This window comes from Gymnodraco acuticeps, unplaced genomic scaffold (genome assembly GCF_902827175.1).
Source record: "Gymnodraco acuticeps unplaced genomic scaffold, fGymAcu1.1, whole genome shotgun sequence".
Lineage (NCBI taxonomy): Eukaryota > Metazoa > Chordata > Actinopteri > Perciformes > Bathydraconidae > Gymnodraco > Gymnodraco acuticeps.
The window spans coordinates 1,983,026-1,997,703 of record NW_022992059.1 but is presented as its reverse complement, the minus strand read 5'-3'; the positions used below and the strand labels follow the sequence as shown (position 1 = coordinate 1,997,703).

The window sequence follows — 14,678 nt, the reverse complement described above, 5'->3', positions numbered from 1 at the left end:
GCATTGCCCCGACACGCGTTACTTTTATAAAATAATCACACTCACTGACAGACTAGAGGGGTTTCCGCCGCAGGTTTATATACATGTAGGCCTATGTAATCTGCGCGACTTGCGAGACCACATCTCCGCGTGCAGTGCTGCATAAACATGGCTGAGTCTTTTCATCTGTAAACTCCCTCAACGGGGCCGCTCGCTCTCTTTTGTTGATCGCCCTCTCACGGGTGAACAGTTCAATTTCCCGCTTCTTTAGTTTGACCATCTCTGTTACTAAGTTATGGAATACTAAATACATAAGTAATTAGATACCTTACCGTTACTGCCCTCATAAAGAATGATAAGAATAATGCGTCTTGAACTGGTTTCATTAATTAGTGTCTTGACGTTTCACAGACTGTTAGCTTGTTGTGGTAGGCTGGTAGCCTATTTTAGAGCATATCAAAAGAAAGACTTGTGTTATGTCTTCCTTAATGCAATAGTAATTGGGGGTGCAAGTGGAGTCTCGCAGAGGCAAAACTGTGGCGCGCACACTGTAGGTGCGCCGCAGTCTGCGTGATCTGCCTGTAGGGAGGGGCGGGCCGGCCCTGCGAGTAAAGTAACGAGTAAAGTAACGAGTAAAGTAACGAGTAAAGTAACGAGTTACTTTATGTAGAGAGTAACGAAGTAGTGTAATATATTACTTTTTTAAAAAGTAATATGTAATATGTAATATATTACTTTTTTTTAGTAACGACCCCATCTCTGGTCTTGACCAACAACTTAAGTATTTCTTAAAGCTATGCAGGGCATGAAGCGAGCAAACACAAACAAGAACAAACAAAGAAGTGAAATGAAGAATCAAATTGAAATTGTACAATATAATATTGTGGTGGTTCATCTTATAATTCAGTCTAGAGAATGCACCAGACAGCATCTAAGACCTGCACAAATCTAAATGTTCTAACCCTTCGTGCGTCATTTCGTCCGCCCGCATTTTTCAGGGCAATCTCTATTGGGCTCAGGGCCATCTGTAAATTAGCTTAGATGGCCCACAGGGCCATCTCCCAAAAATCCTTAATGTCATGCACTGCCAGGGATCATTCAGGGTGAGCTGAGTGTGGTTGCAAAATAAAAATAAAATGTCAACCAGGATCCTTTTTTCTTTGTTTCTCTCTGTCCCTGGGCAGCGGGTGAGTCGTGGGTCCTTGCTGCGTCGCCATGGTGTTCAGGAGTGCATCTTGTTGGTGATTCAGCGGATCTCCAAATATCCTGTCCTTGTTCAGCGTATTCTGGAAAATACTGCAGTGAACGGTGAAGCATCCTATTTAAGAAGATAATGATCAGTCACTATACCTGTGAAGTGTACCTCCACACCCAAAGCTTTAACAGTTTACTGCCCTTGTGTTTTGTTTGGTGATTGTTAATGTCTGAGAAATCTTCCCAAACCTAAATCTGTTTAATGATTAGCAAAATTGATACATTTGGTAAATGTTCCGTCTACAAAAAGTAATTTGCCTGTTAATAAAGTATGTCTTGTACTTTTTATTTGTGCTTTAGGTTCTTATTCTTAGCTAATAATCCTGTGTCCTGTATTTCTCTTCCAGATGATGAAGAGGAAGCCTCTTCTATAGCCCAGGCTAGCTTCATGGTCAGAGAACTTCTAAGTTCAATAGACCAACAGGTACCACATTTGTTTTGGAAACATATTGGCCATATACAGCATAAGATATAACATATAAAGGCAATATAATACATGGGCTGTTAGCATTTGTTGAGCTTCTCTTGTGTGACATCTGTTATGTTATAATCTTATTATTATAAGACAAAAGGCAGTCGTGGAAACCTTGAAGAAAAATAAGGCAAAATGCTTCTAAAAGTGAACCAAGTTAAAAGCTAGTTGTTTTGCGTTGCATTGATTTTATGTTGGTGAAATTGACTGAAGAGTCAACTGCAATTCAGCTGCAAACTGTTGGTCATTCCCATGTCTGGATTATGTTTAGAATGATTCATTAAGCACCAATTTGTTGTTGTCCCCTATTGAATTACATTGAAATAGAATCAGATTAGCATTAACTGTCTTTTGTATTCCAAATGGAAGATACAGTAACTTTTTTTCCTGGTTGGCAGATGGAGGACCTGGAAAAAACACAGCGTCTGCAAGAGATCCAGGCCAAGCTAGACCCGCGTTCTGAAACCAGAGTGAGGGATGGGGGACTGTTCAAGCCTTCAGAGCTGTTCCGCAGGAGACTGGTCCATGAAGGAACCCTGTTCTGGAAAACCCCAGGATCCCGGCTCAAAGGTACATCAAGCTGTAAAACTATCTGGTCTGTCTTTAGTGTTTACTTCCTGTCTGTCTTCTTCTGCTGTTCCCTTTAGTATTTACTTCCTGTCTGTCTTCTTCTGCTGTACCCTTTAGTGCTAACTTCCTGTCTGTCTTCTTCTGCTGTTCCATTTATTGTTTACTTCCTGTCTGTCTTCTTCTGTTGATTTATCGGTACTTCAGCTCTCTGGGCCTTTCTTATTTCTCTAATTTCCCCTCCTCGACACCTCGGTCCTCCGGTAGTGACCTGGAAATGGTTTTCAGCGTGCCATTTTGAAGGACATCTCGTTTCTCTAAATGCGAGAGGACCGAGGATCGAGCATCGGGGAGGCTCTCTGGAGGAGCGTTAACCGAGGATACACTGATGGGTCCTCCACTGCTCTTCTGCGGATGCATTTCCGGCAACAGTGATGTTTAAAAGAGGCTTGACGGCCGGACTGATCTCAGCCAATGACAGCTCTGCATGCATCCCCTGGATATTATTTTAGTAACTGCTTTCATCGCGACGCGATGTTTCCAGTAAGAACAGCTGTGAGGTCCGTGCAGAAAGCAGAGCAGTGTGTATAATATATATCACTCAGTATAACAGGCCTACATTACTCTCTGTATTTGTATGCTGTAGTTTAGTAGATATCTACAGTCGATATTTTTCTAAAACCATTTAGTGCTTCACATAATAAAATACGCAACGGCTGTATCCTGATATTATATGCTTTAGGAGCTGTAGGTGCGTGTTGTACAGTGTGTAAGTGCGTGTGGTGCAGTGTGCGTGTGTATGTATGTGTGTGTGCGTAGATGCGTAGATGCGGCAGACAGACAGGTCTCCGTTGGTTTGTGTAATAATCCTTTATGCTATATAGTTGACCGCAGGTCATGGAGAGTAATAAGGTATCCGTAGACCTTTGTATGAGGCATCTTTATTTACTTAACAGGTCTTCAGCCATGATACATACATGCGTCCTAGATGCGGGCTTGCATACACCCAGTATCACTCCGCAGCCGCACCACACCAGTAACGTTAGTAACGAAAGTATATGTGCGCGGCACTATATACTAGTTTGGTGTCCTCTGCTTACTTTTAATACTTGTAAATAAAACTTTTGGCCCGTAATTTCATTTCCTCATTGTAGCGACCAGAGAGGGGGGGGGGGATGTATCCAGTCTCTGATAGTGTTACGTTATTATGCTGTGAGTGCTCTCATACATTCTGAAATTCTATATATATATATATATATATATATATATATATATATATATATACACTGAACAAAAATATAAATGCAACACTTTTGTTTTTGCTCCCATTTTTCATGAGATGAACTCAAAGATCTAAAACATTTTCTACAAAATAACCATTTCTCTCAAATATTGTTCCCAAATCTGAAACAATCTGTGATAGTGAGCACTTCTCCTTTGCCGAGATAATCCATCCCACCTCACAGGTGTGGCATATCAAGATGCTGATTAGACAGCATGATTATTGCACAGGTGTGCCTTAGGCTGGCCACAATAAAAGGCCACTCTAAAATGTTCAGTTTTATCACACAGTCCAATGCCACAGATGTCGCAAGTTTTGAGGGAGCATGCAATTGGCATGCTGACAGCAGGAATGTCCACCAGAGCTGTTGCCCGTGAATTGAATGTTCATTTCTCTACCATAAGCCGTCTCCAAAGGCGTTTCAGAGAATTTGGCACACAACCGCAGACCACGTGTAACCACACTAGCCCAGGACCTCCACATCCAGCATGTTCACCTACAAGATCGTCTGAGACCAGCCATTCGGACAGCTGCTGCAACAATCGGTTTGCATAACCAAAGAATTTCTGCACAAACTGTCAGAAACCTTCTCAGGGAAGCTCATCTGCATGCTCGTCGTCCTCATCGGGGTCTCGACCTGACTCCGGTTCGTCGTCGTAACCGACTTGAGTGGGCAAATGCTCACATTCAATGGCGTCTGGCACGTTGGAGAGGTGTTCTCTTCACGGATGAATCCCGGTTTTCACTGTTCAGGGCAGATGGCAGACAGCGTGTGTGGCGTCGTGTGGGTGAGCGGTTTTCTGATGTCAATGTTGTAAATCGAGTGGCCCATGGTGGTGGTGGGGTTATGGTATGGGCAGGCGTATGTTATGGACGACGAACACAGGTGCATTTTATTGATGGCATTGTGAATGCACAGAGATACCGTGACGAGATCCTGAGGCCCATTGTTGTGCCATTCATCCACGACCATCACCTCATGTTGCAGCATGATAATGCACGGCCCCATGTTGCAAGGATCTGTACACAATTCCTGGAGGCTGAAAACATCCCAGTTCTTGCATGGCCAGCATACTCACCGGACATGTCACCCATTGAGCATGTTTGGGATGCTCTGGATCGGCGTATACGACAGCGTGTTCCAGTTCCTGCCAATATCCAGCAACTTCGCACAGCCATTGAAGAGGAGTGAACCAACATTCCACAGGCCACAATCAACAACCTGATCAACTCTATGCGAAGGAGATGTGTTGCACTGCGTGAGGCAAATGGTGGTCAAACCAGATACTGACTGGTTTTCGGACCCCCCAGACCCCCCCAATAAAGCAAAACTGCACGTTTCAGAGTGGCCTTTTATTGTGGCCAGCCTAAGGCACACCTGTGCAATAATCATGCTGTCTAATCAGCATCTTGATATGCCACACCTGTGAGGTGGGATGGATTATCTCCATTCAAAAAACCTGGAGCTGACCGAGATGACCTGAATAACTACAGGCCCATCTCTAACCTCTCCTTCATCTAAAAAACCCTTGAAAGAGTGGTTGCTGACCAACTTCAACAACACCTGGACAAAAACAACCTTCATGAACCCTTCCAATCGGGTTTCCGCTCAAAGCACAGCACCGAAACAGCGCTGGTAAAAATCACCAACGACCTCCTCCGTGCAGCTGACTCTGGACTGCTCACCATCCTAATCCTCCTTGACCTCACAGCTGCCTTTGACACCATCTCACACGCACTGCTTATCAAACGTTTGGCAGACATTGGGATCACTGGTACTGCACTCTCATGGATTTCATCCAACCTCACAGACAGAAAACAATATGTCCGTCTCAGCACCCACCGGTCAAGCTGCTCCACTGTCTCACATGGTGTTCCTCAGGGGTCAGTATTGGGTCCACTCCTGTTTATTATCTACCTACTCCCCCTTGTCACTATCCTCCGTCATCATAATGTCCATTTCCACTGTTACGCCGACGATACCCAGGTCTACATTTCCAGCAAACCCAACAATGCTCGTATCTACAACCTATAGAAATGCAAAACGGCGTCAGTTTAGACGTAATTCTGTCCTTCTGCTTACCGCATCATTTATGAGAAAACATTTCATAACATTAACACAACACATTCGAGGTGGTTTTTGTTTTGTTTGTTGGTCTATTAATGAACTGACTCGTGCTCCATGCTAAAGTGTTAGCCAAGTTTAATCAAGAGGTCTTGTTCGGGTCCCTTACCGTACATGTGGATTTAAACATAGGTCACAACTATGTGGCGACACCTTGTGGTAGGAGTGTGTATCTATCTAATCAACACATCCCCCTTTCTTTGAGGTAATATAAACAAATAGTGCAACATCAATTTTAACCAAACATTTTGATTTCTCTACCATGCCATAACAAATAAACATATGGTCTAAATGTACTCAGAATGCTAACTAGCACACACTTGGAAATTGTCTAAACATTTACACCATTTTAACATCCATTAAATCAGTCTCTCAATTACAGATTCAGTCTATCTGGTTTTCTGATTTCCCTTGTAGATCTTCTGACCACATGTTCACTTGGAGTGTTAGTATCACAGTCTGTCTGTGGTGAAGGTGTGAACTCAGACTCAATGATGGATTCACTGAGCTGTTGACCAGCTTCTTTTGTTTTCATAAGACTGCGACGATTGCATCTGAAGATTTGTCCTTCCTCTGTCCTCACAGTGAAAGATCGCGGTGCTACTTCCTGAAGAACAGTGGCTTTAGTAATCCATCCATCAGGACCCTCAATCCTGACTGTGTCATTACTTGAGAGCAATGGAAGCTGCTTAGCTGTTTTGTCATACCATGTTTTCTGCTTCATCTTTTGTTGTTGTAGTTGGTGTTGCAGCTTTGGGTGTCTCTTTTGCTTTGAATAGCTTGGCAGTGTGGTGCGCAACTTAGGATTCATCAGAAGTTCAGCAGGTGACAGTCCACACTCCAGAGGTGAGGCTCTGTAGCTGAGTAAAGCAATGTATGGGTCTGAGCCACTCTCATCAGCTTTCTTTAGAAGTTGCTTGAGAATGTGAACTCCCTTTTCAGCTTTCCCATTTGACTGTGGATAATGAGGACTTGAGGTCACATGCTTAAAGTCATACTGTTCCGCAAATTCTTGCCCCTCTCTGCTGTTGAAACACGGTCCGTTGTCACTCACTACTGTGTTAGGTATGCCATGTCTTGCAAAAATTGATTTTTAATGTGTTATGACACATGTTGATGATGAGTTTGATAGTAGTGCCATTTCAGGAAAGTTTGAGTAATAGTCAATGACCACTAAATAGTCTTTACCTTTGAGATGAAACAAATCCATTCCAACTTTAACCCATGGTGCTGTTGGCACATCAGTCACTATCATGGGCTCTTTAGTCTGTTTGTTTCTGTGTGTCTGGCATGTGTCACACGCACCAATCAGTCTCTCCATGTCTTTATTTACTCCAGGCCAGAAAACACTGTCTCTCGCCCGTCTTTTGCATTTTTCAACACCCAGATGACCTTCATGTATTTTTTTTAGTACTTCCTGTCTCAATGCGCGTGGAATGACAATCCTGTGTTGTTTCAGTAATAGTCCATCCACGACACTCAGTCCACCTCTGATGGTAGAAGAGCGGACAGGAACCTACAGGCCATCCATTTTGCATATTTGCAATGACACACTGCAGCTCTGTGTCTTTTGCTGTTTCTTCAGCTATCTGTCTGGACTTTGTGTCTGATACAGGAAGCGCAGCAGACACCATGTTCACATGACTTTTCACATCCTCTTCAGTTGGCTGTAGGTGCTCGTGAGAGAGCGTCAGCAAGTATCAGGTGCTTTCCAGGTGTGTAGATCAGCTCAGTCATATCTCTGCATCTTCATCATGAGACGCTGTATCCTTGGTGTCATTTCACTTAAATTATTTTTAATGATGGATACAAGTGGACGATGATCTGTCTCTACTGTGAATGAAGGTAGGCCATAAACGTAGCTGTGGAACTTCTCCAAGCCATAAACCAGTCCCAGACATTCTTTTTCTATTTGAGCATATCTGCACTCAGTCTGTGTCATTGACCTGGATGCATAGGCCACTGGTTTCCAATGCTCGCCTTCAACTTGGAGGAGCACTGCGCCTATTCCATCCTTTGAAGCATCTGTTGAAACTTTAATCTTCTTTGTTGGGTCAAAGAATGTCAATACAGGTGCAGTTGTGAGTGTCTGTCTGAGTGTTTTCCACTCTTGCTCATGTTTGACTGTCCATTTAAACTCATGTTCTTTGTGCAGGAGCTCACGGATGCAAGATGTCTTTGCAGATAGGTTTGGAATAAATGTACCTATGAAGTTGACCATCCCCATAATGCGAAGTACACCTGTCTTGTCTGTGGGCCTTGGCATATCCTGTATGGCTCTGATCTTTTCTTGGTCAGCTTGTACACCTTGTGCAGTGAGCTTGTCTCCGAGAAAGACAACTTCTTGAACTCCAAACTCGCATTTGCTCTTGTTAAGCTTGAGTCCATACTTGTGTATGCGCTCCAGCACCTTTTTCAGCCTCTCATTGTGTTCTTGTAGTGTAGAGCCCCACACAATGATGTCATCAACATATGCTCGAACACCATCCAGCCCCTCAATGATGTGCTCCATCGCTCTGTGAAATATTTCAGATGCTGAGATGATCCCAAAGGGCAGTCTGAGGAAGCAATATCTGCCGAATGGTGTATTAAAGGTGCAATATTTGGTGCTGCTTTCATCCAGTTTCAGCTGCCAAAAGCCTTGGGACGCATCAAGCTTTGTGAAGAAGCTGGCACCTGCCATTTCACTTGTGATTTCCTCACGCTTGGGTATCTGATAATGTTCACGCTTGATGTTTTCATTAAGATCTTTTGGGTCCATACACACTCTTAAATCACCACTTTTCTTCTTTACACAGACCATCGAGTTAACCCAGTCTGTTGGCTCCTCAACTTTTTGTATCACTCCGAGCATTGTCATTCTGTCGAGCTCTTTCTTTAAGCGATCTCTGAGTGGCGCTGGAATTCTTCTTGCAGCATGCACAACTGGCTGTGCATTTTCTTTGAGCTGGATTTTGTATGTGAAGGGCAACACACCAAAACCCTTAAACACATCTGCATAACTCTGTACTATACAATTAATTGAGTCATTTGGTGTACTCACAGTTGTGTTGATGCAATACACTCTCTTGACAAGTTCCAAATCTTCACATGCTTTATCACTCAGCACTGAATCAAGTCCATCAGCGACAACAGAGAAAAGTAGGTGGTGCACTTTACCTTTTGAGGTTACCTTTAATATGCACACGCCCAAACTGTTGATTTTCTTTCCATTATAATCTTTTAGTGCCTGTGTTCTTTTTAAAATTTGTGGCTTATCTTTCATTGCCTTGATGTCAGACAGGCTCATCAGGTTTGCTTTTGCACCAGTATCCAGTTTCATAGTTATTATTGTCCCGTTAATCATCAGTGGAGCTATCCATTTGTCTTCTCTGATTGCATTAACCTCTTTTTGCTCAGTTTCACAGTTCACCATGCCAACAAAAAATGTCTCACTTAAATCATCGTCTTCCACTATGTTTACAGACTTTCCTGTCTTCCTCTCATTTCCTTTTGAGAAGCACTGCTTAGCAAAATGGTTCTGGCTCTGGCAATTAGAGCATTGCTTACCAAATGCCGGACACTGTCGTGGTTTGTGCTTCGAGCCGCAGTGCTTACAGCTGAATGTCCCTTCTTCCGACCGCTGTGTAGGCCGCGTCTGTGCGCGCCTGTTGCCTTGGCCGGAGACCGCACCAACTGCTGCGCCATCACTCACGTTAGCCGCGCCCGCCATCTCGCTGAAAGTCCTGACGTGCATTTGGGACAGCTCGCTTGCATGGCAGATTTTTATAGCTGCTTCACATGTCAGCTCCGTTTCCCTTAGCAGCCTTTCTCTGACCTTTTTATCCTCCACGCCAAAAACGATCTGGTCCCGTATCATGGAGTCCCTCAGCGTAGCAAAGTTGCATGACTGTGCTTTTAGCTTCAGGTCAGTCAGAAAGCTATCAAAAGGCTCATGCTGCTGCACATGTGAACGGAATACATATCTCTCGTATGTTTCGTTCTTTCTGGGAGAGCAGTGGGCATCACATTTCTCGAGCACTTTATCCAGTTTGTCTTTATTAGCCTGCTATTCATACACAAAAGTATTGTACACTTCTATCGCCTGTGGGCCTGCTATAGTTAGCAGTAGCGCTACCTTCCTAGCATCCGGCTTAGTTTCCAATCCCATGGCCGTGATGTAAAGCTGGAACTGCTGCTTGAAGGTCCGCCAGTTGCTGTCGACATTTCCCGAAAGTTTTAGCGTCTCCGGTGGCTTTAATGAATCCATGTCGCTTGTCACAACTCCTCACTTAATGTGTTTTTATTTTACTTCATAATTTACTCCTGGTACCATGTTTTGTTTGTTGGTCTATTAATGAACTGACTCGTGCTCCATGCTAAAGTGTTAGCCAAGTTTAATCAAGAGGTCTTGTTCGGGTCCCTTACCGTACATGTGGATTTAAACATAGGTCACAACTATGTAGCGACACCTTGTGGTAGGAGTGTGTATCTATCTAATGAACACAGTTTTAAATAACATATCCGTATTTATTTATTTCTCCAAGTTATGTTTTTGTGTGCACTGAGGAGTCTCAAACAGGCGTTTGTTTCATCATTTTAAGATTGGCTTTAATCAATGTTTGAAAATGAATTCTTCATATATGATGAATGAGAGGTAACATTTTATTTATGGTATTATTTCCACATATTTCTCTCCATTCTTCCTTCTGCCAACGGTGTCGCAGTTTCTCGTCTCTCCCGTTGTTGTGCTTAGTGCGTACGCATGGGTTAGAGTTTGCGTGGAGGACCGCACGTTTTCCCGTCAAGTTAGTATTTTATAAATCGCAAACATTGCATAGAAACTGGCGTACGCCATTTTTTGAGCGTATATCCCTTTATAAATGAGGCCCCAGGTCAATGCATTTGTCACGTCCCGCATCGACTACTGTAACGCCATCCTCTCAGGCATACCCACCAAGCTCATCAATAAACTACAAATCATACAGAACTCCGCAGCCCGGATCATCACCGGCACCAAGGCCTCCGAACACATCACCCCCATCCTCATCCAACTCCACTGGCTCCCTGTTCAATCCCGTATCAACTTCAAAAACCTACTGCTCACTTACAAAGCCCTACATAACCTGGCCCCCCCCCCTATCTGGCTGACCTTCTTCAGGAGTACACCCCCTCTCGCTCCCTCCGCTCCTCCTCTGCTGGTCTGCTGAGTCTGACCGTCCCCACCGCACGCCTCGTCACCATGGGTGCTCGGGCTTTTAGCTGCACTGCTCCCAGACTCTGGAACTCCCTCCCCCGCACATCCGACAGTCAGACACAATCACCATATTCAAATCCCAATTAAAAACCCACCTGTTCAAATCTGCCTACTCACTGCAGTGCTCCCCATTATATGTTTCATTTGTGTCCACTTGACTGTCTCCTCCATGATTTCCTGTTTGTGTTTTTATCATGTTCTGTTGCCTATTAGCGTTTTTTTTATTTAATTTTTTTTTTTAACAAATTGTACGGTGTCCTTGGGTGTCATGAAAGGCGCCTAAAAATAAAATGTATTATTATTATCTCTGCAAAGGAGAAGTGCTCACTATCACAGATTTATTCAGATTTGTGAACAATATTTGAGAGAAATGGTTATTTTGTGTATATAGAAAATGTTTTAGATCTTTGAGTTCATCTCATGAAAAATGGCAGCAAAAACAAAAGTGTTGCATTTATATTTTTGTTCAGTGTATATATATATATATATATATATATATATGTGTGTCTGTGTGTCCGCATCTGTAGCCTGTTATTGTCTCATTATACCGCACTGTGAATGAATCAAAGTAAATATATAAGTCATCATGAACACATCTGTCCATCAGACAGAGGGCTGCTGTGCCTCCTGTCATCATTAATGGACGTCTCTTTAAAATGACCACTCAGAGGAGAGGAGTTCTCATTTCTCTAACCGCCTGCTGCTTCCCCTCCTCTCTCATCGGTTCCCCTCCTCGGCTCCTCTGCTCGCATCTCTTGTGGGCGGGACTAAGTCTCGAGGATAGGAGTCGAGGAGGGGAGTTAGAGAAATGAGAAAGGCCCTCTGTGTCTTGAACCTCTTCCTTCCCTTGTGTTGTTGTTATTATTTTCCTTTTATACTGGGGACAGTTTTTTCTGATGGAGTTAACAGCGGACAGTATATTGACTTACTTGACTGGTTGACATGAATGGGTGTGGTCCCTTGATCAGAGTGTCCTTAGAAACAGTCTGCTATTGAAAAAGGAAGAAATAGTTCTAAATGTTGAAATTGACCAGAATCAAGTTATATCTCTCACAGGCTCCGCCCTCTACTGGACTCAATGGGTACTCCCCTCGATCCTATCTATGCACGCATTCTTTCACTGAGACTCATACCCGGCCCCCTGGGTGGGCCTACCTGAATGCGCGTGCATCCACCGCATAAGAGGCGGCCTCGCCCGCTCACTGCTATCCCTTTCTCTTTCAGCTAAGCAGCTATTTGAGTAACTGAGCGAGAGATAACAGGATAGAAAACAACAAGGAAACGTTTTTCTTCGGACAATCGAATATGGACTCACCTGAGGAGGGCCCGTGTCCTTTGTGTCCGGGTTCTATCGGAAGTGATGATCCCCAGACTCGGTGTATCGAGTGTCTGGGGTCTGACCACGCGGCAGCTAACCTGCCTCCATCGGCAGTCTGCAGCGCCTGTCGGCTATTGACCCGATCCAGCCGCCTGCACAGAGTGGCGGTGTTCGAGGGGTGTTACGTCTCGCCAGTGGGACCCAGAGCTTGACGTGGTAGAGATGGAGGACCTCGTGCAGGGAGTGCCCTTCGTCTTCGCCATCCCAGCAGCCCGTGACCGTGAGAGGCTTGTATATCTGGATAAGATATTCAAGTATTTTGCTGCGCTTCTGCTCCGGCCCCCACCGCAGCCAAGGGGTACCGGGTGGGGAGCTCTGTCCTCCAGGAGTGGACTGACGGTGGGAGGAAGCGTCCCGGCGGAGAGAGGTGATTTCTCCGGCCAGGACATGAGGGCGAATTCCACCTCCTCCCTGTTTGACCCATTGGTTACAAAATCTTCTTTTCAATATAAAAAAGATCAAATGTATTCCAGTTTTGAGTGTCTCTTCTTTCCACACACCCACACAGCCACGTAATGTTGACAGTACAGTTCCCCACTCGCTGCCCAAGTTGTAACTCCAGTTAAGGAGGCAGCTAGTGCGAATGCGCGGGTGAGAGTGATAAACCGCGCTATGCGGGTACAGGGACATATGGCCGGCGTAGCGGGGTTGCGAAACAATTATGGCGGAGCACGCGCTCCCACGGGAGTGCGCCGCGGTGCGTTCAAGGACCTCAGTGGAGATTCTGCCCTTTTCTGTGTCGACCCCCCATGGGCAGAGCTTCCCGTCACTGGGGAGTTTTGCGGCGGGGCGGGTCGCCAGAGAGTACCACAGCTTTATTGCTGGGGCCCCACAGTTGATTGCACATCCCCTAACACAGTGTTATGGGAATGGGAAACGCAGCTGCGTGTTAACAGAGTAGATAAACAGGACGCTGAGATTGAGTTATTTACTCTACTTTTGCAGCATCCCTCCTCCGTTCACAGGCATAAGAAAGGCAAAGCTATCATCCCGAGGGAGAGGTTCAGGCCTTGGTGCAAAAACAGGCAGTGTCTGCTGTGTGCACGCAAGACAGAGGGGCATTATTCCCTGTACTTTCTGGTTCCCAAAAAGACAGGCGGATTCAGGCCCATTCGTGATTCACAGTCTGAATCTCCACATTGCACGCAGATAATTCCAGAGGTTAACTATACAAACAGTTACTGGGACTGGTGCAGCCAGGCGATTGGGTTACAACCATCGACCTGAGGGACGCTTACTTTCATGTTGAGATTGCTCCGAAACACAGAAAATATTTGCGTTTTGCCTGGGGAAAGCTATAGGGGGGCGCTGGTCTCTAACAGAGACACGGCACAGCGACCTCCTAGATCTGCGGGCAGTAGTATTAGTCCTCCAACATTTCAAACCCCTAATCCAGGGAAAACATGTAATGATCAGGAGCGACAACGGCACCACAGTGGCAGCGGGGAAATTGTGGTTAGGGGCTGCAGAGGTGGTGTTATCTCTGAGAGCCCTCCACATTCCGGGTCTGGAGAACAGGGGGGCCGACCTCATGCTGAGGGGCGGACCCCTGCCAGGCGAGTGGGCGCTTCACCCGGAGGTGGTGAAGCGGATCTGTTCGCCAGCCGGCGCAACACCCACTGCGAACTATGGCTCTGAGCAATGACCCCCCTTTGGGGGTAGATGCGTTGCACACGAGCCATGGCCAGAGAAGCTGCTTTACACCTTTCCACCGCTGCGTCTCATTCTCCCTCTCCTGGGGAGAGTGAGGCGGGAACGTCTGTCAGTCATCCTGGTAGCACCAGGTCGCGTGGGGGCGCCGTGGTACTCAGAGATGACACAGATGAAGGTGGGCCAGTCCATGGGCGCTCCCCCAAGTTAGGGGGCGATCTCTCAGGAGGCAGGTGTAATCGGATCGTTAACCACTCTGGACCACCCTCTCCAGGCGTGGCTCCTGAGAGGGATAGGCTGAGGCAGGGTGGATTGTCTGATAGTGTTATTCAGTCTATCCAGGCAGCTAGAGCGGGATCCACCACAGCCTGTTACAGGCCAAAGTGGCTAGGATTCCGGCGATGGTGTGAGGAGCGAAAAATAGAGCCCCTATCTTGTAAAATTGGGATCTATTTTTTTCGTACTTGTTGGTGGACAGAGGGCTTGCTCATTCCACAGTGAAAGTGTATGCAGCAGCCATCTCGTCCTGCCATGAGGGATTTGGCGACAGGTCAGTTTTTGCCCAGCCGCTGATGTTGCGGTTTTTGCGAGGGGTCAGCAGACACCAGTGGTGCGTGCCTCTGCCCCGCAGTGGGACCTGCGGCTGGTGCTCGAGGCTCTGGTCACAGAACCATTTGAGCCTCTGGAGCTCTCCTCCCTGAAAGCACTGTCATGGAAGACAGCATTGCTACTTGC

At 45.7% G+C, this 14,678-nt stretch overlaps 1 protein-coding gene across 3 annotated transcripts in view; it reads left to right on the top strand.

Annotated features, from left to right (window-relative positions):
• The window catches only part of arhgef1a (Rho guanine nucleotide exchange factor (GEF) 1a), a 118,650-nt gene that overhangs the window by 32,568 nt on the left and 71,404 nt on the right, over positions 1-14,678 (top strand). For all 3 annotated transcript variants that reach the window (XM_034202172.1, XM_034202171.1, XM_034202173.1), the window contains exons 10-12: positions 1,164-1,287; positions 1,581-1,657; positions 2,104-2,275. In XM_034202172.1, the coding sequence (XP_034058063.1) occupies positions 1,164-1,287; positions 1,581-1,657; positions 2,104-2,275 (373 nt within the window). The remainder of the gene's footprint in view (positions 1-1,163; positions 1,288-1,580; positions 1,658-2,103; positions 2,276-14,678) is intronic.